This window comes from Taudactylus pleione, unplaced genomic scaffold (assembly GCF_031769625.1).
Source record: "Taudactylus pleione unplaced genomic scaffold, aTauple2 ptg000436l, whole genome shotgun sequence".
Lineage (NCBI taxonomy): Eukaryota > Metazoa > Chordata > Amphibia > Anura > Myobatrachidae > Taudactylus > Taudactylus pleione.
The window spans coordinates 2,654,328-2,680,325 of NW_028284838.1; the positions used below are offsets into that span (position 1 = coordinate 2,654,328).

The 25,998-nt window shown below is 41.6% G+C and overlaps 1 protein-coding gene across 1 annotated transcript in view; it reads right to left on the minus strand.

Annotated features, from left to right (window-relative positions):
- The window catches only part of LEKR1 (leucine, glutamate and lysine rich 1), a 154,805-nt gene that overhangs the window by 99,225 nt on the left and 29,582 nt on the right, over positions 1-25,998 (minus strand). Inside the window, exons 4-5 of the mRNA XM_088447640.1 lie at positions 21,196-21,315; positions 1,849-2,024 (exon numbers count right to left, since the gene is read on the minus strand). Coding sequence (XP_088303766.1) covers positions 1,849-2,024; positions 21,196-21,315 — 296 coding nt within the window. The remainder of the gene's footprint in view (positions 1-1,848; positions 2,025-21,195; positions 21,316-25,998) is intronic.

Here is a 25,998-nt window from a genome sequence, read left to right on the forward strand (position 1 = left end):
AGAACACGCATACAAATCCATAGTCAGACACACGGTAGATAATTATTTTCTTAGAAAGTGTTAACACAAAGCACCTTCAACATGTTATAAGCCTTATACTGTAATCACGTATGAGTAATTTACTGCTAATTCAAGATATTAGTATAACAAATCTGATGCTACGGTTTCTATTTCCATTTTTCAATCATCATTGCGTTCTACTGAAAAATAGTTTAAATTCCATATCACTCTTCAAGAATGTTACAATGTTAGGCAATAAATGACAACTGTACCAAGGAGACAAAAAATGAAGCTGCATGTATAGGTAAATTAAAAAGAATTATAAATGATAATTGGATTTACGTCCAAACCCTACATCAAGAACATCTGTACATAATATTTAGCACACCAGCCAGTCCATATCAACAGCTGGTGTAAATAAGCCTAAAAGCGTTGACTGGAATTACAACACAGACACAGTATGGGTCAATAACATTAAACAATTTAGCTTTATTTAGGCTGTGCTAATAAAGTCAAATATTCAAAATAGGATGATAAGTACACTTTGTGCCTACAGAGAGAGGACTGTATTCATAAGGCACAGAACTGCCCATTTGGGCCTAGCAGTGCATGGTTTTATTGCAAAAAATAATGGCATTTGCGGTGGAGCAAATATTTGTGCTAATCTTTGAGAAGCAGGATAAAAACAAGATTTCATTTTGCAGAAGGAAGTGATTGAATTAGATGAAGAGGAGGGATAATAGGGTAAATATATTACTTTGCAGTTGGGAACACAGGGATTTCTGTACGGGTTGCCGGTGCTTGGGATCCCGATGTTGGCATCCCGTCAGGGTTAGGATACAGACACCTGTCGGTCCGTATCCTAACCCTCACACTCACACTCTCCCTCCCTCCCTGCTGCCTAAACCTAACCCTCCCCCCCCTAGTACCTAAACCTACCAAAACCCCTTGTGCCTAACCCTAACCCCGGCCGTCGGTATTATAACTACATCCCAACACAGGCATTTACAGTCAGCAAAATTACGGACATTGCACATGTTCAGAACTTGCAGAGATCGGGCTCTGCTTATATTTTTAATAGGGCGCATTTTGCATCATACATTTATACTTCAGAGAAGTTAATTTCAAGTGCACTTTGAACCATGCAGAATAAAGATTTAAGCATACAAAATGCCCTGTGTAATAAAATAAATAATTCCTGAAGCACTGCCCCACTTGTGATTAAAGTGAAACAATAACGTAGATTAAACCAAGCAAAATGTTAGAAGAGAAATGTAAACATTTTTTTTCTGTTTAGGGAATGAAAGGGATATGGTAAAGTGGTGGGATTTTGGTTCCACTTACCTGCAAACTAGGTGTACCGTGAAATGTGCTGTGAGGATCAGATAGCTATATTAGAGCAAAAACAATTCCTGGGTGCTTTTTAAATGACACCCAGTGGAGGCAGCCATCTTGTGTGATGAGCCAGTATTGATGAGAGTCTAGGAACCAGGCCTTCAGAAAATTGGTTATGAAGTGGCAGCAAAGTCAGTGGATCTCAGTGAATACTCACGAACATTGCTTCGGCTAACAAAATGTCTACCTCCACTGTGTGTGCTCTTTACTGTTGTTTTTCTGTCAAAAAGTGCTTTATAGATTCAAAAATACAGTAGTGTGCTAGCAATATTGTCTTAGTGAAAAAAAAAAATTTAGTTAAAATATGTGATGTAATTGGTGACGGTACTGCAGGTCTAAAAAGAAAGACTGAGCAAACTGAGTGCATCTAGAAGACTTGTGTTGCTTTGTTTCTTCTCGTGAAACTGATCAGGAAAAATACAAATCAGGAAAAGATTGTACTTGGTGACCAACCTGCTGACAGCCTATTGGAGATTTCATCTACATGGCTACCAATATCTCTTCTGAGAGCACTGCACTCTCCGATAATGGCACCGACATCTGATCTCAGAACAGCCTGCTCTGACTGAAGACATCTCAGCAATGACAAGGCCTTCATTAAGTTTGCTTCTTGTTTAGTAGACTTCTCCCTACAGAAGAACAATAATAATGACAATAGGCATACATATGCACACTTACTTCTATAATGTTATATAAGGTCACTTTCTGGCAAACACTACATAGGCACAAATTATCAGAAAGAAACCTAAAACCAGAGTAGCACAACATTCGGCCATTACTTACTGGTTAGGGACAAATGGATAAAGTGTCTACCAATAGGAGCTTTATTACATAGACCATAATAAGGCCTGTGATGGATTCAATAGCAGTAAAGGCAGTGTTACTTGTCAGCTCACAAAAAGAATAACTGGGAGGTATAAATCAGTAATTCATATATACACCCCAAAATACTACTACTATCTTATTATATTATTTGTTCCTCAGTGATCTCAGTTTGCTGAAGCTAGAAATGTGCCTACAGATACATAACAGAAATACCTGGTAGCTAGAAAAGAGAATCCCATCAATAATAAGTGACTGCCAATGCTTGTAGAAGCTCCCTGTGTTGTTTGAGAGAAGGCAAAGCTGATTAGGGGAGATCAGACCTTCACTCACCAAAGACCTCTGGAAATGTAAGGGGAGTGCAATTTGGCTAAATTATCAAATTTCTGGGATTTATTTTTATTTTTTACAAGTCACAATTTATCGGATTTACTACAAGCAGAGTTATGTGATTTTCAAACAAAAAAGTAGCCATATGCGGTTATCCCAATTTTTTTGAACCTCTGAATATATATCGAATTATTAAACTGCAGTTTTCGTAAACATCCACGAAACTCGGCAGAAAGAAAAAAAAAAGTTTACCTCTGGCTAACGAAATTGCTGTAGTTTGAGCCATCGGTCAAGCCAGAACCAATAAGGAAACCAAAATTAACATACGCATTAAGTGATCAATTAAAGGGACAAACAATTGATAAATATATTAAAGGACAAAATTATTATTGAATGTGTTATTGGGTTCAATATTAAATAACCAAATAAAATTTTAAATATGCAGTCAATATTAGAGTAAATAAATGTTAATGGGGCATTATCCAATTTGCGGCCATATTAATGATGTGTACACATGCATGATGGCATATTTAATATCCTTGAAATAAATATTTACTATTCATGGCCAAGTATACTCTAAAGCTGGGTACACACTTGTCGATATATCGTTTGTTTGATTGACAAACGATATATATTGTGAGTGCATCGGCAGGTGTGTGCAACCAATATCTCTGTGAACGATGTAATTCGCAGACATACCTGGTCGGCCCAGCAGCACAGCCCACCGCCTGTACACTGGCTGCAGGGATCAGTCTTCTGAATGATCCGTCGTCTAAGTGTGTACCTAGCATAACATTCCTGACTTTACATAAGGGATGGAGGGTTACAGGTACTGGAAACCCCCCTGGGTTGGTAATTTTGTTAGGACAGTTGAAACTTCAACTATAGCTATTGCAATAATTCTTACTTCTTATGACAGCTAATTTGTTCACTTTAACTGACTGTCATTGAACACAATGACTCCGTCAAACATCAAGTAGGAATCAGCCCTTTCAAGAATTTATTCAAGCAAACAAATAAATGTCTAGAAAAACATTTAAATACACTTGGTGCCTCTTATGGTGCGTACACACTGGGCGATAAAGTGGACGACTGAACGATAACGATATCGTTATCGTTCAGTCGTCCACTTTACCGTCCATTTTTAACCCCAACAAGATGGGGTCATTCATCATCATCGTTCATCGGGCTGACATGCAGGCCAACCTCACGATCTCGTCAGGTTGCTGCATGTCAGGGAATGGGGGAGAGAGCCCGGCGCTGAACAATATCGTTAATGATATCGTTCAGCGGCTGTGCTCAATGTCATGAACGACATTGAGCACAGCCTGCCGGGGACACACTACACGATATCGCTCAGGGAGCATATCGTGTAGTGTATACCCACCATTACACTGTAACGTGACCTCCGGTGGCCCCAATACAGAATACATTGCACAGAAAACGGACTTCCAGACCAAAGAGAAGAGGAGGCATTCACACCAAGCCAACTCTGCACCAAGGAAGGCCAAACCACAACAAGAGATGTGCAATACAGTCAGTAGGGGAAAAACATATCTTGATATTTTGTTTTTGTTTTATAGTATCAAACAATTGAAAGAAAAAACATTCTACACGCAAATCAGGAAAAGAAAGCAGAAAATGTGTTCATGTGGCAGGAAGCCAAGCACAAAAGATATCATGTGGCCTCCAGATAAATTCATGTTTGACGTACTCCATCCCAGCCGGTTTATGACAGAAGGCCTTATAACTATTTCATGTTAAGCTTTTGAACGCTCATTCCAGTCTACCACTCCCTGACTTATGGAAATGCATTGTGTGTGCCGATATGATGTTCCCCATCAAAAACATATGTTAGCTTCTGCTTGATGAATCCAGCTTGTCTGTGTGATCTTTGCAGGAGAGGAAGGGTGGGGGGAAATGGGGGGGGGGGGTAGAGAGCAGTACTTTTAATAAGATAAAGTCCACTTTTATAGAGATCTCAATGCATCAAAGTAGTTGTAGACAAAACAATAATGAGATCTAGCAAAGTAGATTCAGCAGATGAAATAAACCAGAAAATAATAAAACAGAATGGCTGCCATATTTTTTGCGCTTGGAACAGGACTGTGTGTAGCATTGTATAATACAGCATAGTGATCATCTTGTTGGAGCTATCCTTTAAATACTGACAGCCCAGAACACGGAGAAGTAAAACGGTCTGTGCTCAGGAATTCCGTCTCACCCCTTGAAGGGACTAATGTCACTACTATTGCAGAACAAGTCAGATAAAACATACATCGTACAAGATATAGAAAATAATGTTAAGACATTTGCCACCAGAAGCAGAGATTCAAATTTTTGGCATTTATAGCACACTATATTTATTTATTTTTTTTTAAACTAAAGATTTACCCATTAATAACTTTTTACTGCAAACACTGTGAGGAGCACCGCTACATAAGAAGGGATATGTCAGGGGCAGTGTAAAGAAAGTCACTGGGTAATTTTATTTAGCTGTAATATCAGATTTTGAGCTAAATTACAGAAGAACTCTATCTTGAAACTATTAGTATCAATTACCAAATCATTCCATTTAACAGTGGCAAATAACAATGGTACTCATCTTGCTGTTTAACATGAAGGCTCAATGATCAGACAAGTAAGCAATTTGACCAAATTGAGGGGAACTCAATTAGAGGCGAAAAGCCATATTCGCCTGTTTTTTTGTGAAAAATTCGCCTAAAAAAAAAATTTGCCAAATTCAATTCCAGGACAATTTCACCTAAGTGGAAACAATTCTCCAAAAATTATTCTCCAATCAATAGCTGGTGAAAAGAAATGCAAAATCTTTATTTTGGGGTGCAAACGTGGGGAAACAACTCAGACCCCTTGGGACAGCCCCCCAAAGGACAAATACGCAAAAAAACAGAAACTAAAACCTAAGAACACCTAAGAACAAAACTCAGTATATTCTGCACGTTTTTTCCAGTTTTCTGCATTCATAAATGGCACTGAGCACTTTTAATTTCCAAATTACTTTTTTATTTTTTCAAACTAAGGAGGTTTAGTACATTGAATTGACTGCCATTTTAACTAGTAGGTTTGTTGCTTGAAGATTTTTGGGGAATTTTCAAACATTTCTCATAATGACCAGATTGTCAAGTGCAATATCATATAAACATCCGGTACAGTATAATGGAACATGATGTGACACTCATAAAGAATACAGTACAGTACACTACACTACAGGTGGGGCAATAATGTTGTGCCAAGTGGAGGCTTGACCACCCGATGCCTGGGAAACAAGTGTCTTCAACTGGCAACCATCCAAATCCTCTATCCTCAGCAACAAGATACAGGTTGCTACTCCCATATCCAAATATTCTGAAATACAGAATTTTTTTTAGCATGACTGAGATAGTGACACCTTTGCTTTTTGATGGTTCAATGTACACACACAGTTTAAGGCACAAAATTATTAAAAATAAAGTATAAAATTACCTTCAGGCTGTGTGTATAGGGTCTATATGAAATATACATGAAGTTCATGTATGTACACAAACTTTGTTTGAGCCACAAAATTATTGAAAATATTGTATAAAATTGCCTGCAGGCTGTGTGTATACAGTGTATATAAAACATAAATGCATTCTGTATTTAGAGTTGGGTCCCATTCCCAAGATATCTCATTATGATATGCAAATATTCCAAAATACGGAATATTCCGATATCAAAAATCCCCCTGGTCCCAGGCATTTTGTATAAACTATCAAATGTCCTTTTAACCTCTTGATGCAGCTTTCAAGGCCACTTGGATTTTTTTTTTCGTTTTTCTTTTTAGCATTCGATTCTACAATTGATATTTTTTGTTTTGAAATATGATTTATTCATTTTTTTTTAAAGCAGCACAAAGCATTTCAAGCATGAAAAGAACCTCAAGTTAAGGATTACAGGACAGTTAGAACAAAGGAGAAGAACATGCAAAAAATGGTAGTGCAGGTTGAAATAAGGACATACATGGACAATATTAAGCGATAAAAGTAAATTTTGATATGTGAGAACCCCAAAATCACAAGGAGTAAGCCAAAAAAAAGTTATAGGGCGTCCATATACATGGAACACACAATTAACATGTATAATAACCGTGAGAAATTTTGTAAAAACAGTAAAAGGCGGAAGGAGAAAAGAAAGAAACACTGGGAATGAGGGATACAAAAAATATAACAAAAAAATATAAACAGAACACAGATGTAGGAAATAACCTAATCTTGAACAGTCCAGTAAAAATAAAAAAGTGAAGCACCCACCCATAGGAAATGGCCAAATTGGCGGTATAAACAGCAATCAGTATTATCAAAAAAGTTTTCAGAATGTGTATAAAGTGAGTCAATATACAGGCCTAATTTTTTTGTAAACGGACTACACCGCACGCCTGTATAACAATTTACGTACCATGCGACTGACTGCTACCTAGTAAGACGGAGACCGTGATGTCCAATTAAACAAAATAACTTTAGCTACCATGACAAGAACTGTGAGAAAGGAGATAATGTCTTTCAGCTGAGGTCCAACTGTCCAGCTCTCAAAATTAGCACAAAGCATAACTGACCCCAACATAAAGTGGTCTTGGTGGAGATGAAGCAGTAATATGGAGCCAACTATTAAGACATTGTTCCAACATTATAAATAAATTTCCCACATTCCCAAAAATGTTTACATTTGAAGCAGCAACCTAATTCCGCAGGAACCATGTGCCTCGGCTGACTCTGCAAGATATATGCTCTATTAATAGTATGAAGAAGTACTTCCTGAAGTGTTGCTGAATGCAAATGCACAAACGAAGACTCAAAATGGAGCAATAAAATCCCCAAGAAAAGACAGTAGGAATAACAAGAGATATGGTAAGAAATTACCTTTGTTATCTCTGTTTCTACTAAGGCAATAGGGTCCACAGGCTTGACCTTGGGGTATAGCTGGATCTGGATCCACAGGCACCACATAGTTAAAGCTTTTGCTGCTCCAAGGATGCACTTGGGTGCATCCTCCTCTATACCCCGCCCCCGAGCCACAGGCACCTCAGTTGGTAAACAGCCAAGCCCAGAGGAGGAGACGAAACAGAGAGAAGGAAGACTGGAACACACAAGAAACCATACTCACAGAAATTGGAGACGGAAAACCGGTGACCAGCCACACGGCCAATATGAAGCCAGGTGCGTCAGGGTGGGTGCCCTATGGACTTCGTAGAAACAGAGATAACAAAAAGGTAAGTTCTCTTGTTTTCTACCTCAGGGTCCATAGGGGGGTCCACAGGGTTGACCTCGGGGATGTCCCAAAGCAATTCAACTAAGGGCGGGGACGCTCCTGTGCAGAAAGGAGAATCCGGCACCCGAAGGATGCATCCTGAGAGGCAAAGGTGTCAAATCCATAGAACCTCAAAAATGTCTGAATGGAAGACCAGGTGGCCGCCTTACATAGCTGAACAGCAGAGGCGCCACGGCTAGCAGCCCAAGAAGGACCCACAGACCGAGTGGAATGAGCCTTAACGGAGGCTGGAACAGGTAAAGCCTCCTGTGTATAAGCCTCACAAATAACAGAACAAAGCCAACGGGCTAAAGTTTGTTTGTTGGCAGGCCAACCCCTCTTGTGAAAGGAAGGAAGCCTCACCAGCTGAAAGATCAGGTGACCGAAAAGCTGGCACAACAATTTCCTGGTTAATGTGGAACTTAGAAACCACTTTAGGCAGAAACTCAGGACGAGTGCGAAGCACCACTCTGTCCTGGTGAAAAATCAGAAAAGGGGACGTCAGGAAGCGCCCCCAATTCTGACACCCTCCTGGCTGAAACAATTGGCAGGAGAAAAAACAAACAAACAGTCTTACATGTCAACCACTTGAGTTCCACCGATTCAAGAGGCTCACAAGGAGGACCCTGTAGGGCCCGAAGAACCACCGCCAAGTCCTAAGGAGACACTGGAGGCACAAAGGGAGGCTGGATTCGAAGAACACCTTGGAAAAAGGTGTGAACATCTGGCAGTGTAGCGATCCTACGTTGGAACCACACAGACAGTGCAGATACATGAACCTTCAGAGAGGCAAGACGTAAGGCTAGGTCCAAACTTGACTGAAGAAAAGCCAATATCCTAGAAACCCGGAACACTTGAGGATCATAGTTTCTGGACTCACACCACAAAGTCAGTGTGCCACACTCTGTGGTAAATCCGTGCAGAAGCAGGCTTGCGTGCCCTAAGCATGGTACTAATAACAGAGAGCTTGAGAAGCCCCGAGACCTTAAGACTGTTGTCTCAAGAGTCACGCCGTCAAAGACAGCCGACGCAGATCCGGGTAAAGGCAGGGCCCTTGAGACAACAGGCCCCGACGCTGAGGAAGAAGGTACGGAGCGTCGATTGTGAGGCTCCGCAGATCGGAGTATCAAAGACATCTGGGCCAAGCTGGAGCCACCAGCAGAAGCATGCCGCCATCCTGCTTGAATTTTCGCAGGACCCGAGGCAGCAGGGATATCGGAAGAAATAAATACGCCAGTTGAAACGTCCATTTCACCGACAGTGCGTCCACCAGACTTGCGTCTGCGTACACGGGCAACTTGTGATTGTGACGGGAGGCCATCAGGTCCAGCTCCGGCAGTCCCCATCTGTCCACGAGTAGTTGAAATACCTCTGGGTGAAGCGACCATTCCCCGGGATGAACGTTGTGACGGCTGAGGAAGTCCACCTACCAATTGAGGACTCCGGGGATGAAGACTGCCGAGATTGCTGGTAGGTGGCACTCTGCCCAAGCTAGGATGCGAGACACCTCCGACATCGCAGCACGACTGCGAGTTCCTCCCTGGTGGTTGATGTACGCCACCGTGGTGGCATTGTCGGATTGAACTTGTACTGCCCTTCCTTGAAGAGCGGTGCCGGACGACTGCAGGGCCCTGTACACGGCCCGCAGCTCCAGAATGTTGATGGGGAGAACCGCTTCTTTCGCAGTCCAACGGCCCTGAAGTGACAACGAGCCCATCACTGCCCCCCAACCCCGGAGACTGGCATCTGTTGTGAGCAGAACCCAGTCTGGGATCCAAAAGGGGCGCCCCTCGATGAGATGAGCTGTCTGAAGCCACCAAGCTAGAGACAGCCGCACCTCCGGGGACAACACCAGCATCTGAGACCAGATACGGTGAGGTAACCTGTTCCATTCGGATAGAATCAGCCCCTGCATGGGCCTGGAATGGAACTGGGCAAATTCCACCATGTCGAATGCAGGCACCATGGACCCCAGAACTCTCATTGCCGAGTGGACAGACACTCGGCAACTGCTCAGGCAACTGTGTATCCGCAGCTGCAGGGAGGAGACCTTCTCTGGAGTCAGGAAGATCCTTTGCTGATGAGAATCTAGCAGGGCTCCCAAATGAACCATTCGCTGTGATGGAATCAGGGAGGACTTTTTCCAATTTATCAACACCCGTGCGCTTGCAAACAAGCGATCGACAGGTGGAGATGTTGAAGCAGTACCTCCGGAGAGCTTGTCAGCAAGAGGAGGTCGTCTAGATACGGTAGCAGCCATATACTCTGGCTCCGAAGGTGGGCAGCCATGATAGCCATTACTTTGGTGAATACCCTTGGTGCCGTGGAGAGGCCAAATGGTAGCGCCCAAAACTGGTAGTGATGTTGTAGTATAGCAAACCTCAGATACCGCTGGTGTGAAGATGCTATGGGAACATGGAGATAGGCGTCCTGGATATCTAGGGAGACCATGTAATCCCCAGGTTCCATCACCTTAATGATGGAACGTAACGTTTCCATCCTGAACTTGGGAACTCTGAGGAACTTGTTCAGAGACTTCAAATTGAGGATAGGGCGATGAGAACCATTTGGTTTCTGCACCAGAAACAGAGTAGAGTAGTACCCCGTCCCACATTGAGACTGAGGAACAGGAACAATGACCCCTGCTTTCAGCAAGGACTCTATAGCTACCTGAATCTGCAAAGCTTTGGTTTTGTCCCGAGAAGGACTCATGCAGAAAAACTGGTGGGGCGGTCTGTGCCGAAAAGGACAGGGCGTACCCCTGGGAGACCACTTCTCGAACCCAGGCATCCGTGGTGGTATTGTGCCAGCACTGGGCAAATTGAAGAAGTCAGCCTCCCACTCTGGGGTCCCCCAGAGGGAGGCCCATCCCATCAGGCAGAAGGTTCATCTTCCTGCTTGGAAGAAGGGTGCCTAGCACTCCAGGCCTGCTTCTTGGGCTTAGAAACGGCCTTGGTCGCCGACTGCCTCGGGAAGGACTGACCCTTTGCCTTACCCTGAACCCGAAAGGACCGAAAGGCAGAGCTCCTGAACTTAGCAGGCATTGTAGCCGAAGGGAGAAAGTCTGATTTGGATTTAGCCAAAGTATCCACTATTTTGTCCAAGTCTGGACCAAATAACTCCCCATTAAAGGGTAAGGCCTCCAGGCCATTTCTTAGAATCTGCATCTGCTCTCCGGAACCTCAGCCACAAGGACCGGCAAGCAGAGACTGCTGCAGCCGAAACCCTTGAAGTCAGCAAACTGGCATCTAAAGACGCCTCCCCAATATAGGAAGCGGCATCTCTCATCTGTCCTATTAACGCTCTCTGGATATCCAGAGCATCGTCAGGAAATGTATCCTCTAATCCATTGGCCCAGCTCTCGATGGCTTTAGCTACCCAGGAGATGGTCATGGACGGACGGGCCACAGCCCCTGAGAAAGAGTAAATGGACTTTAAAGTTTAAACAAGCCTCCACCTTCCTGTCTGTGGGATCCTTCAGGGAAGACATAGAAGTTAATGGCAGTGTAGCACTTTTGATCAAGCGGGTGACATGGGAATCCACCGCCAGTGGGGATTCCCACTTCCTGCAATGAGCTTCAGGGAATGGATAAATTTGATGCCAACCGTTTCTGTAGTTGGAATCTCTTGCTGGGCAACTGCCAGGCCACCGCCAAATGATCAGTCAGCTGATCAGATAGTCTTTTTAAAATTAGGATACTTCGACATAGGGACCGATGCATCATCTATGTGAAGAATGGCTCGCACCGCCCTAACTAATTCTGGCACATTAATGGAGGACTTAAGCTGGCCACACACTAGACCAACTTACATCCAACCAGCCAACTTGTTGATTGGTTGGAATGAAAATCTGGTAAGGAATGGAAGTAAATGATGATCAGCAATTTGCTCCTAAATGCCAGAAAACAGATGAAAATGGTCGTTCAGACAAGTTTGCTAAATGTTTGATCTAAACTATTGGTTCAAACAACAGTTTTTGTCCATTTTCCAGCGTTTGGGAGCAAATTGCTGATTGTCATTTGCTGTCATACCTTACCAGATTTTCATTCCAACCAATCAACTAGTTGGCTGGTTGGACAGATAATCTTTAGATGTGTGGCCAGCTTTAGTCTCTACCTCCTGGGCCGTGGCGTCCGAGTCAGTGTCCTCATGTACCTCCCCGTCATCTGAAGACACATCAGTGTCTGTTAAAAGCACAGCCTGAGAAGCCATAACTGGGCGCTTAGGCACCCTTGAAGGCATGTCACTTTGTAGCATTGACTGAAAAGCCGAAGACGAGGCCGCCAAACTCTGGACAGAGCTGGAGAGTACATCCACCCAGGGTGGTGGAGCCGCCTGAGGAAAACCCTGAAAGGGCACCACAGACTGTTGCAGCACTGGGGTAGACAGAATATACATAGGCAACCCCATGTAAGGACCAACAGACTGAGATCCGGGGGGAGACTGCAATAACTGCAGAATACTCGGGGAATGGGAGATGGTCGGCTGAGGCAACGCCCTAGTAGGGACAGCAGTCGGGACCGCCAGACGGTCCGCGACTGACACCAGGACTTGTGAAAACATCGCCCAAGGAGGGTCCTGCGACATAGGGGGTTGAGAGGGGCCATGTAATAGCTGGCACCGTCTGCACAGACCGCCCTGTGATAAATCCTCCCTAACCACTCCCGCAGAACAGCGTCTGCAGGGGAACAATGCAGGAGCCACAGAGTGCGCAACCTCCTCATCAGACATGACCAAATACACATATATATATGTGTATCACAATAGAGAAGTCTAGTGTTTAACACCTGCGCCCTTCACAAGTGTGCAACACAACAGCCCACGATATGGTACTGTGTAGCACACAACTGTATGTGACTGACCTCACAAATACGTGATTTATAGAAGTGAGGTCCACAGAAAAGCACTTCCCCCACACACCTGACAGGCCATAGAAGGAAAGGGATAGGTATAAGCTGACAGCAAGTAGAAAAATAGCACAGACAGACAGGCAGCACTAGCAAAAGTCACATACAATGCAGAAAGTAATACTCACTGCACCTTTCTACTACAATCAACCGCCCAGATTCAGTGTCTGGGAGGGCTATAGTGCTGTGTACACTGTCCTTTAGCAGGGGAGAGTTACACAGAGGGACCGGACCACGCGCTGCCTGTGAAATATGCGTTGCTGCCAGAGAAGATGGCCGCCGGAGACCTCAGAGGAGGAGTGGCCGCATGAAGAGAGCAGCTCAGCGTCGCCAGTACACATGAGAAAAGGCGCGCTGAGCTGAGGGGAGGAGCCGTTAAACAGGGAAGGCTCTCTCCCCTGGCTAGTAATTAACCCCAGGGATGCTGGATCCCGCTTCCAGCCATTACTCCCTGGTGGTCTAGCGGACAGGCGGGGTATGCATCATGGAGGGGGAGCCCACAGCCGCTAACTAGCGCCTCCGGTCTGTCCCCAGAGACCGGAGGCTAAAGACTGCATATTCCCTGTGGGCAACGCAAGTTTGCACTGCCCGCGGCTTAACTGTCCGCGTCGGTCCGGCAGCAGTCCTGAAAGTCCCCGAAGCCCGGCTAGTACAGACTCCGGGGTCCCGCTGCGATCCCCAGATCAGTACTGGCGTCGCAGCGCCTCCGGGGTGTAGGAGCGGCAGCGTGGACGTCCTAATGGACAGTCTGATGCTGCCGCTCTGAAGAGTGTAAAAAAATAAAAATAAACGAAACAAACTTATTTTAAATATAAGCTATGGGGCTGCCCCTGCAGCCCCACTGCGCAAGGGTGACCCGACTCCGGCTGGGCACCAACTAAAGCTGAGGTGCCTGTGGCTCGGGGGCGGGGTATAGATGAGGATGGACCGAAGTGCATCCTGGGAGCAGCAAAAGCTTTAACTGCGTGGTGCCCGTGGATCCAGATCCAGCTATACCCCAAGGTCAACCCTGTGGACCCTGAAGTAGAAATCTAAATTCCACTGAGCCTTTGTTCGTTCCCACACCTTTGCTAGGTTAGATTTAATAGATCACTGCACAAATATTTAGGTCTATACACATTTGTTTCATTAAATTATCAATGGCTTGAGGAAGAACTACAACCTATGGGAGGGTAGAAGCATAGAGGTCTATTTACTAAGCAGTGTTACTAAGCAGCATCTCGTACCTTTATCCTGCAGAGTAAGATATGTAGCATTATCCAGAGCTGGAGTGAAGGCAGAACTACCCCCCAGAGTGATAGACAACCTAAAATTAATCTTGAACATATAGTTTCTGGTATTTGTACAGTATGAGAGTCCTCTGCCGGTTGGTTTGTGCTTTGTGTATTATTTCTAAAAATGAGTAACAGATGGCAAAACAAAATATCCAGCCAGGCAATTATTATTAATAGGAGGCCACAGCACCTTAACACATCAGAAAACAGCACAACATATGTGAAGAAGCCTCAAATGGTAAATCTGTCCATATATGAGGGAATCCAATGCAGCGCAATGGCCGCAAACCACTGCTGGAACAGACTGTCTATAGGATATCGTGACCAGTAACATTGCTATTTTCAATAGCACCCCATAGAGCTGTGCAGGAAAATTAGCTACTGTATTAAGCGAAAAGTTTACAGACAAAAAATTAGATTCCCCCCCACAGTGTCTAACGTACCCATATAGGAGGCGGATTATGACGCCTGTTTGTTTTACATATTCTGCGTGAATTTGCTCAGTGAATGCTTGGAAAGTGACACAAGCAAATGCAATGACGCAGAGCCCAACGCACTCTGCGCATATCTACACTTATGGCCAGATAAGTGGAAAGGGAGTGTGATGGGGCATGCTCATGTAGGCACAGGTTAGTAAGGTCATGTGGCCTAGGGAGAGCAGCACATTAGTGTATGTACGCCTATTAGATGTATCACTTACACCTAGTATAGTGAGCTTGGTAAAAAATTATGACGGCGTTTTTACAAAGCAGTGAAAAAAAACAGTTTTCTGTTGAATCTGCGAGAAATTGGGCTTTTTACTATTTTCGGCTATTTAGCAAAGGATTCACACCAGGGCAATTAGAGCTTCTTCCAGCCTTAATCCACTTACCATCAAGTACTGCCAACTACATAGACCTTACCAGGACAGCAGCTTAACAGTAGTCATATCAAGTGACTGTAACCTGGCTTTCTGCCACTAGCAAACAACTACATAGCGAAATGTTTCCTGATTGGTTGAATTCCCTGCTGTGTTAAAGAGCTACTGTATGCACATGCGCATATCGATGTCACATGTTAAACTGGCAGCTCTAGGCTGTTTTCAACCCAGAAGAGGACACCGCAGATGAGGTGGAGACCTCTGGACCTCGCCGGACAGGCAATCATTGGCATACACCACCAGTATAATAGTATTGGCAGAGATACAGTGATATAAAAGCCGGCTTATCATCAGTAGAGCCCATGTATGTTGTGACATCTAAAACCGTCTTAATGTGTTTGTGTTTAGGATTACTACACTTGCCAAAATGGTGTGTAAATATGCCCTTAAGAGTTCAAGATTATCTTGATAAATACATCATCGTCTAAAGGTGCGTATCCACTACACTTGAGTGGAACGACTGTACGATTACAACATTGTAATCGTGCAATTGTTCTCCATCCTGTGCAGTGGATAATGTGCCTACACTGAATATGTCGTTCAGTGCAGGCACCCTCCCTCATCCCTGAACGTGCACAATCTGCTGATATCACCGGGTTGACCGGCATGTTCAGGCGATGATTGAGGTCGAAAACGACAAGCAGGAGCGCACATCGCTGGTCGTTTGACATTTTAATGCACGACCTATGAACAATTAATGAGCGATTGAACGATAACGATGTCGTAATCACTTAATCGCTCATTTTAATATAGTCTACTGGATATGCACCTTAAGTTAGTTTTGCTGTTTACTTCATAAATGTTATGCAAAATACAATAGATTATGTAGAAAAAAACACCACCTGTGTATGTTTTGACAGTAACTAGCATGTTTCTAATTATATCATCTGTACAATATTATTTGTAGGTCCAATTACATTAAATTAAAACATTCTACTGAACACAAGCCTGAAAAATACATTAATCATTAAATTTAAAGATGTGTTTTTCACAATAGGATTGCCCTGCTGCTGTATAATTTACATTTGGGTGTTAATTTATAAAGTACAATTGTCTTTTCTAGTAAGCGGAGATATTAACAAACTACAGGACTTGGGACATTAGTGAAATTCCTGATACATTTAATAAAGGCATACAATATTTCTCAATATTCAGTATTTCAGTAATTATAAAGGTGATGCTAAGGAAGTTAAATACGCTTTGTGCCAATACAAGTTGGAGCATGCCCATGATCGCATTTTATTATTTGCATTACTCATTAGCTTAAAGCAAGTACTTAAGTGGCATCAATCATGTAGGGGTTTCCTTGACTGCCCTAATACTGTACTGCTCATATTATACTGACATACTTTGCTGCACAGTACAACCATAGCATTCCAGCTTAGGGTGGATTATAAACGACCCTACACATTGCTGGTACACACTAGACAAGTGGTCGCCAACCTTAACTGCGGTCTCCTGTCCGGCCTCTTCATTCAACAAATGCACGCCGCCTCTCATGCCAATTGATTACTTCCTCTCACTCCCGCCTCCAAGATTATGCCCGCGCTGCTCCCCACCTTTGGAACTCTCTCCCGCTTTCCATCAGACTCTCCACCTCTCTACAATCCTTCAAACGGGCTCTCAAGACCCACTACTTCATCAAAGCCTTCCAGCTCTCATCTTAACTTGCTGCTACATACTCCTTCCTCCCTGCCTACCCCATCTGTTTCACCCCTGTTTGTTTGTCCCTCCCCTTTAGAATGTAAGCTCCTATGAGCAGGGCCCTCTACCCTCTTGTTCATCTCCTTACTATACCTTCCTCTACTTCTTACTCTCTACCAGGGCACCTAACACTTGATTGCTTTGCATTGTTGCTTATCTGGGTGTAATGGTTGTGAATGTAGCAATGTATATTATCCATGTCCTGTAATGTATTGTATTGTATTGTACTGAAAGTCACTGTAAATCAATCTATTTGTTTATGTACTTTGTAAGGCGCTGTGGAACACTTGTAGCGCCATAAAAATAAAAGATAATAAAATAATAATAAAGGTGTGAGCCACTTCAGTAAAATTAACCCTTCTGAAGAGCTACTAGAATTGCAAAAAAAATCTAGCTAATAACAGAACAATTGAAGGTCATTTAAGGAAAAAAAAAAAAAAAAATGTTTCATAGAAAACACCACATTTATTACATTGATATTGTTGTAGTTTGTAAATAAAATTTGAGCATAGGCACATTTTACGGTTAAACTACCGGCTCCAAAAAGGTACATGCAGTAGGAGGAACAAGATATACTGTATATATATATATATATTATTATGCGGTTAATTTTTATTAACCTTTTGTGATCATAGCTTTCTCATACACCCCATGTGCAAACTCGTTTATATTAACCTGTGTCAGCTGTCTTTTTGGTAGTGTGATAGAAGCTATGTCAGGTGACTGCCTTACCTTTAAAAGCCATTAGCTGGCAGGTGAGCTTTAAACCAGGTAACATTTTTTCAGTCTAAACTAGGTGATAGCAGCTAACAGGTTTCCATCAGTGTGACGGATAGTGTAGGACCTGCAGAAAGTGGGGCCCGTGATGTGGGCTGCGGGCTTAAATGCATTGATCAATCCATGAACTAAATCCCCATTATTTATTTACTTATTTATATATCATTGTGAGTGCTGGGTTTTCTGTTTATATATATATATATATATATATATATATATATATACAGACATATACATATATATATTACATATATACACATACATACATACACACACACACACACACACACACACAGTCGACGCCACGGGGGAGCACGCATCAAAATTAAATTCCTCCTAGTTTACTCAACAGTAAGCTAGCTAGAGTGAGCTACCAAAATTAAGACCTAGAGCTACGGGTTGGAGACCACTGCACTAGACAATGTACTAGACAATGTAGGCAATTTGTCGCTCCAACATGGGAAATCGTCCTAGTGAGACACTAAACAGTTACTGCCACAATAGTTTCCAACCAACTAGTCAGCAATGTTTCTAGTAGATCCTACATAAGGGAATCAGTGCAATAGCTCAAACTCCTATTATGATAGCAAACATACAAAAAATGGAAGCCCTATACGCATTACAGCAATACACTTAATTGGAAGCTAATGGGAATGCTGGTTACGTTATTTGTAATACATTCAAAGGTCTCATTTAGAGTAAATCCAAATTTAAAACAAGCAGACAGATTGAGGGGTACATTTACTAAAGGTCCATTTTAATCTATCTAAATCGATCAACATTGATGTTGTGTTTCTGGGACTAAAGGGCGGTACTGACGCAATTATTAACAATCCAACTCTCTGTGAATATTTTATTTTTTAATGAAACTATCCCATATATATGTACTACCGGGAACTCGCAGGGACAGTGGTTGTGGTAAAAGCTGTCCCCGTGAGTTATATCCCCAGCATTTCGGAGAAGTCTTTCACTTAAGTGAAAAGACTTCCCCTGGGGAAGTGGACACTGCGCATGCGCACAGCATCAGCTTCTGGGGCCGGACATGGGCTGCGAGAGAGAGACTGAAAGATCCCTCTCCTGCCCCTGGAGCACCCATAGGCAAACAGTAGTTTACACCATCTGAAAGTGTAAACTACTGGGGCTAAACTCCGAAAAACTTTGCTTTTTGAAGTTTAGAAGATAGGGGTCAGATCGTAGTCCCCATTTATAATAATGGGGACTGCAATCTGAAGTGCTAATTAGCACTTTGCAGGAGATTTCGCAATGTTCCATTAGTACATAGGATCGATACATAAAATTCTGCAGAAACTGGAGCTCTGTATAATTTTATGTAAATGATGGCTTGATACAGTGTTCTCCCCAGGCTGTTTTTTGCGGGTGCACCACTTGGCTAGAAACAGCCTACCACCTGGCACTTTGGGAGCCTGCAAGTGGGGACAGTATCTGGGAGCTGTATAAAAAGGACCAGATCCTACAGACTTTGCAGTTTTTTCATAATCAGATGACTGGGCCTCTAATAAGGAGAATTAATATATAAAATGTTATTTCAATTCATTATAAGGTCAAGGTTTAAAACATTTTATTATTGCGAAGGCCCCCACCCGGCTACTTCTTGATGTCACCCGGCTGGAAACAATTTCTGGGGGAAACACTGTGATACATAGGCGCCTACATAAGCTCCTAAATGTCTACGCATGAGATGTAACTGGGTCTTGTATAGGTGGTTGTAATCACTTGTCTGATTTGTCTAAGCGCCCGAATCAGAGGTGGACAGACGCAGCCGCATCTTTTGGTGGTTGCCCATATGTAACTTTATGCAAATGCCACTCATAAGTTCTTCCCTGATGTACATCCGTGCATAGGAATGTGCAAGGACTGAGACGCCCGCAGCATCCATACACGCTGTAATAGACACCACCATTGGTCACACCATTGAAACTTGCACAAGTCCTATGGCAGGTGCAGAGTTACTGTATGAGTATGGCCTCCAATGCGAATGATTAAGCATCAGAGTGCGCAAACAGTTCAGCGATACACCCGCAACACTCCCATAACATGCCCATAAGATGGACCACCAAAGCCGCCGACACTGTAACGTAGCATTTAGCATGCAGATACACCCGCGGTTGCACACAGAATTTATGCATGCCTCATATCAATTTAATCAGCAGAAGCTGCGTGTGTGTCCCATTCGCATCACTGAGAATAAGACGCATTTGAAGATAAGTCGCCGCACAAAGAGACTCTCGGCACTACCGGGTCACATGGAGCTCCCACGTTTTGTGTAGCGCAAGCAGGATAGATGTATGGGGACACATCTGAACGTGCATCTGTTTAGCCACCCAGCACTTTTCCAAGACATCTCTTATACAAAAAAAATTTGCTCCTTTCAATGAACATCAGCATTGCGTGTGACGATCAATCAGCCCCTATACGTACCTGCCCGTTCCTCCTACAGTGCTTTCTGCACAATATGCATCTTATATACATTTATTTTCGATGTAGAGATGTAAACACGATTTAAAATGTAGCTATATTATGACTGATCACTTGTGGAAACACTAGTCATGAATTTTGGGGAGATCCCAGAGTCCCAGGAGAGCAGGTCACACTCCTGAATTCTCCTGGTCTGTCATGAAGTGAGCGGTGCCCTAATAATGAGAGTTACATCATCATGGCCCTTCCCATGCTGCTTGATGATGTACATTGGGTCGTTTGCAAAGGATGGAGCCGTGGTGAAACAACTATCACTTGTCCCTTAAACCTACACCGACAGATTCCCCCCGGGAGATCTAAAAATTTGGCAAGTATGAATATAGGACTGAAAAACTATTAATACTACCCAATTGGTTTTGCACACTGTGATTAAATGTATACTTTGCATGCTTTTTTTGTGTCTACACACATTTCTTTTTCTTTCTGCTTGCGAACACAAACAGCCACATTAATAAGAGGGTGATTGCAAGCTCAGGAAATCTAAATTCCACTCAGACCATTAGAGCTCCAGCAACTGAACCGCGAGAGACAACTTTTCTGCCGTTAGTGTGGTGAAGGAGACTAAATAAGTCTACAATCACAAAAAATAATACAATCGGGTTAAAAATTAAAAACATAGAACAGTCTGCAGATTTCCTTTACTGAATGTGGTTTTACCATAACGAAAGTAACATTCTGCTGCATAATAAATGTCACTTGTGGGTAATTCAAAACAGATACGCAGTGAAATTTGAGGTATACCCTGCAGCAAAACTTATAAATCCATGTATAAACTTCCAGACTGTGCAGTATATTGTACAGTACCCCCCTTTTTTCAATATAGAAACTAAAAAAGTATTCAGTTTCTTTGCTTTAAATATTTAAGGATATGCAACATACTAATTTCATTTTTATTCGCTTTTCCATTTTGCTAAAACTTTTTAGCCTTTTGTATTTTGCGCACATCAAATGCAGGCGAGGGATTTCTTAGCTGTGATCAAACTCTTCCATAGAGACAGGTCATGTTTTTGAACTCAAGTTGAACCCAGGAACAGATTTGGCTTTTTTTTTTCTTTTTTTTTTAAGAGATTAATGGTATAGCTTTGCCCTTATTACCAGGGAGTTTGCTATGACAACAGTGATGGGACGGTATGGCATGACAAACTAAAAGGCTATTCAGTCTGCCCACATTATTTGTAAATATAAAGGATTGTGTCTCCAAGGTGGACTCAAATTTTACAGAATCAAACATGGAAACGCCCGTTTAATTTATACCATGTACCAAAACATGGTCATGAGGTTTTCTTACCCCAACAGCTGCTTTTGGTCTTGTGCAACTCTTATGGCTTGCTGACAAGTTGTAAGCTCCTTTGCCAAAATCTGAAGTTCATCTTCTTTTTCTTTCATTTGCATTGCTGCAATCTGTAGCCTGCAGTGAAAAATAAAACGTTATCAAAACACAAGTGCCATTAGGTGAAACAAAAACGGGTTACATAAGTTTGCTTTGGTCTTTGTTATTACTTTAAGATTAATTTTGCTTAAATTACATGATCCTATCAGAAATATGACTAAAATCTAAAGAACCTTATTAGCGTCATCGGTAACATTATGGTATCTGTGGTTGTGGTAAAAATGGCTATAAAAGGCGGTGAGCTTACCTGTGAGCTAGAGAACAGTTTTGGATACTCCTGATGTTATAATAAGTTTAACCATTATTATTATGATCACCAGCATTAATATAGTACCATCATATAATACAGCAATGTACACTTAGAGAATGCTCAACCATACACATTGTGACCGCCTTTGAGTTAGGAAACAATCTAATTTCCCAACCGTAGATGTACGAACATATATATGGTCCAAGTTCATTTCAAGCCAATGACAAAATAAAACTACCAGTTCGTAGATTGTCAGACCTTCTTCAGAACCTTCTTGAGCTTCATGAAAGTTGTGTGTTCTAATTTCTACATTCTTCATAATGGTTTCTGAGATGCATATAGTCACGTATAGTTTAGATACTAAATTGCTTGGTTAGTATCTTTAGCATATGCCACACACTTATTTTACAGTTATCACTGTATAATACAAACTAAGCCAAGAGATTATCACAATTGGTAACCTTCTCTGACATAATCCACTACAAGAGCTTTGTGCACACAGATGTAAAACTTAAATACTGATTAAATGCAAGTACACAAAATGTTCTATTCGGTCCTTGCTTTTAACAGAGCATTAGAAGCATATTCTAAAAGCCTCCCTGCACTATAGTGTTCTGTGTACTCCATGTGTATTGTCATAGAACTTCATTGTATTTTGCTGTGCATCAATGACGATAAACAGGCAATGACAATACTGAAGTAACAAGAAAAAGCGGACACTTTTCAGATTTGCTAATTATTATTTTTGACTACCAGCATCTAAGTACATTTAATATAGTATGCTTAAGAACTTAAAGGTATAGTTTCGGGTTTATACCATGGTCTACAAATGCTGATATAAATAAATATATGCTGCTACAAAATATACATCTAAAATTAAGTTTTACTGTGTATTTCTTTATTATTTTTCCTGAAAACATACAACACAAATAAAATATATTAAACACAAATAAAAACTTTCTTCTCTGATTTATTCAGCACACATACAGCTATAATGCATTCTTAGCACACATTAATATACAGGTTGCAGGTTTGTTCTCCTGCATGCTGTTTACATATTGTGTGAAATGTATTGAATTAAGTAAATCATGGTATGGATGATGTCATTTTACACTCTGATATAGAACCCTAATTGTCCGGCAGGAAATACTGTTTGCAGAACAGAGGTTACAGTGATAATAAATCACTGCACAAAGCAATAGTCACATCTTTTTCTTTTCTTTTTTTTTTAAACTGCTTCTAGAAGTGAACACATATTGTGGGTAACCTGCTGTTGCTGAATGATAACTTGTGTAATTCAGCAACAGCTGGAAAGCTACCGCCTGCCAAACTAATTGACCTCACTTTAGCAGTTTTCTCAGGCTGGGGATTTCACGGAGAATGAGAGATGTGAGAAAGGTGAGAGAGAAAAGGAGAGAATTAGATGGGAATGAAGAGGGTCAGAAAAGCAAGCAGTACTTATTACCTGTAACTGGCTTCTTGTCTGCATTGCTTTCTGAAAGCACCTCATTTAGCACATACAGATTTTGCAAACTTGTACTCTAAATGTAATTAAAATTAAAAGTATTTGCTTTGTCATTGCTGGGAGATGCAATTAAGGCCAAAATGCAGTGTTAAATATATATACATGTCCCCATTTACATTTATAATTGGTTTATTGGCAATGGTCTTTCAGAATTATTCAATAACTAGTGTGGTCCCAGGAACATGCAGATTGAATGTAAAAGGGGTGTGGATACATACGATAGGATGTTTTTCATTTGCAAACCAAGCACTGGGATTTAACACCAACAGGTAAATGGGTAACTAAGCCTCACAAAAACATTTAACATTTTTAATGCGTTCCAAATACTGTGAAAAAGCACCATATAATTGGGATTGTTGGATTCAGACAATGGCAAGCTACAGACTAGTAAGGATTTTGGTTTTCATAGTGAACTTCTCAAAAATGGTTCATTTTATTTATTTAAAAAAAAAATAAAAAAAGATATCTCTATCCATCTTCGATTTTTACTTTTCTGGCCTATTTTCCCATGATACAGAAAAATATTAATAATGTACTTTACACGTCATGGTCGCTTTCCTATTATCCCATTAGTGCTCTGCTGTCTCTTACATTGGAGCTAAAAAAATAAAAGGCAAGACTACTGATCATCTTTAATGCATTTACTGGTGATCCCAGCATACCCCAGTCTGACTATGGAGATCTATGTATAACAACAAGGCAGGAACAGATTTAAAAAAATATATAAAATTATATATATCTAAATAAATCTAAAAAAAACAAAACCGGAAGTGCTGTGGTTCCTAAACAATACACATTGCACTGTGTGTAGGGTTCTTTGTTTATAGGTTACAGGGATGTAGTGTGATGCAATGCTTAGCAAGTGCCTCTAGCTCTGGCACTATCAATATGCTTTCCATTGGACATGCCACAAATATTTCAAAGGCTTCTTAGTACTGCAAAGCACATGCCTGAGTGGTAGGAATTACCTTCATAAAATCAAAGTCTTAACCTTATGCCTTAAGGTGTGGAAAAGAATATAAAACATGCCATACATATTTTCCTGTAAAGAAAAAACTATTTCGAACAGCTAGATGATCGTTCTTTGAGCAAGGGCAACGGAACTATTGCTTTATGAACTGTTCGTAGACTGAAACCTGTAGAAGTAACAGACATGGTGTGCCACTCTAACTGTTTGTACACGGGTATACTTGAGGAAATCTGTTCTAAAGCCTACATCATTTTTATTTTAAAGGAATGCTAAACAGTTATACGTAAAATAAAAGGTATGTTTTCCATTAAGTTTCCTTTCGAAGTGCAGAAAAACCATGAGTAATTAAGTAAGCCAATTTTATTTCACTGCTTATTGACATTATTTGAATGGGAGCTGCCATATTGCTTTCTCAGCAAGGTTGAATGAAGTATCAGACACAGTGCCCCTAGCGGCCATGCGGTGATGAAAGAGGAACTAAAAATATTTTATCTTTATTCATAAGTACCAAGGGGTCTATTTACTAAGCTGTGTTAGGAGAAAGTGAACGGTGAAGAGGTACCAGCCAATCAACTCCGAACTGCCATGTCACAGGCTGTGTTTGAAAAAATGGCAGTTAGCTGATTGGCTGGTACCTTATCACCGTTCACTTAATCTCCTAACACAGCTTAGTAAATAGATCCCCTAACGCGCATAGTTCAACGGTATTACACACATAGCATTACTAAATGGTCACATTTTCTATCAAATACTTTCCAGTTTCACAGCATACTGAAGAGTGGCAATCGTGTTTAAAACACATTTCAGCACACACCATGGTGTACCCTGGCACAGACAAGTAAAATAATGAACAAAACCAAACCCAAAACAGTATGTTCTCTTTTTTGCGCTCTTTGTTCAGAACTTGTGGCTGGTGAAAGCTGCAGGAAGCAACAGAGACCGAATAAGGCCACAAAGATTTGTGTAATCTGAAGTTTTTTCAGAGCCAGATGTTTGAGAAGGTGGAACAGGTACAATACAGTCAGTACCGGGAACATGTAATTACAGAATGTGCACCACAACCCAATAAACAAGGCGAGGACTGAATGGCTGGGTTTGAGGAAGGACTACATTTTTTTTTTGCAAGATTTTTTTTCTGGCAATGCAAATGGGTAGTGTGATAAACATAAACACACAAACTTTTCTTCCCTTTTTAACTTCCTGTTTATAAACATATAAATCTGGTTATCATACGAACATAGATCTTTATTGCAAAATCAACAGTGCATAAAGGGCAACTATTTTTTAAATTATTTTTATAGTTAACTTCCCTGCCTGAGATTAGCAGGACAGTGGATGTCCTACAACTGAAAAAACATTGCTCCCAAGGTACAGCTTAGATTTTTTTTTTTTTTTTACACAATTGGAAAGATAGTACTTAATTATCCACTGACCGACTGGTCCATGGTCCACTGACTGTGGTGTACTCATGTAATGAGGCAGACATAAATAAAAAAAATTGCTACCTGTATCTGGAGAAAGAATATCAATTGTTCCACTTTATTAAGCAGAGTTTGCATATACATTAAACACTTTTTTCCGTTGCGCTAGAGTGTGATAAACAGGGTGCTGATTGGTTGCTGCTGTGCCATGTAAATTTTGAAATGAGCTGTCCTTAAAACATATAAAGGTCTATATAAAGTTTTCACCGAGCAGTTGCATATGGTTTTAGAAGGCGGTTTATTTATTTGCATGTACTTTGAGTGTAATATTTCACTATGCAAAAAGACAATTTTATAGGAAGTGCAAAAAGATTAGAACAAATGAGGAGTCCGTTACAGTATTTGTCAATGAAGTCAGTTTGGAACGAATGAACAGAGGTAACACTGTAAGAAGCAGGAAATGATGGTGTGGTTCCACCTTGTGACTGTATGAACTCTCATAATCTCTGTGTCACCTTACGGAACCTAGCAGGAG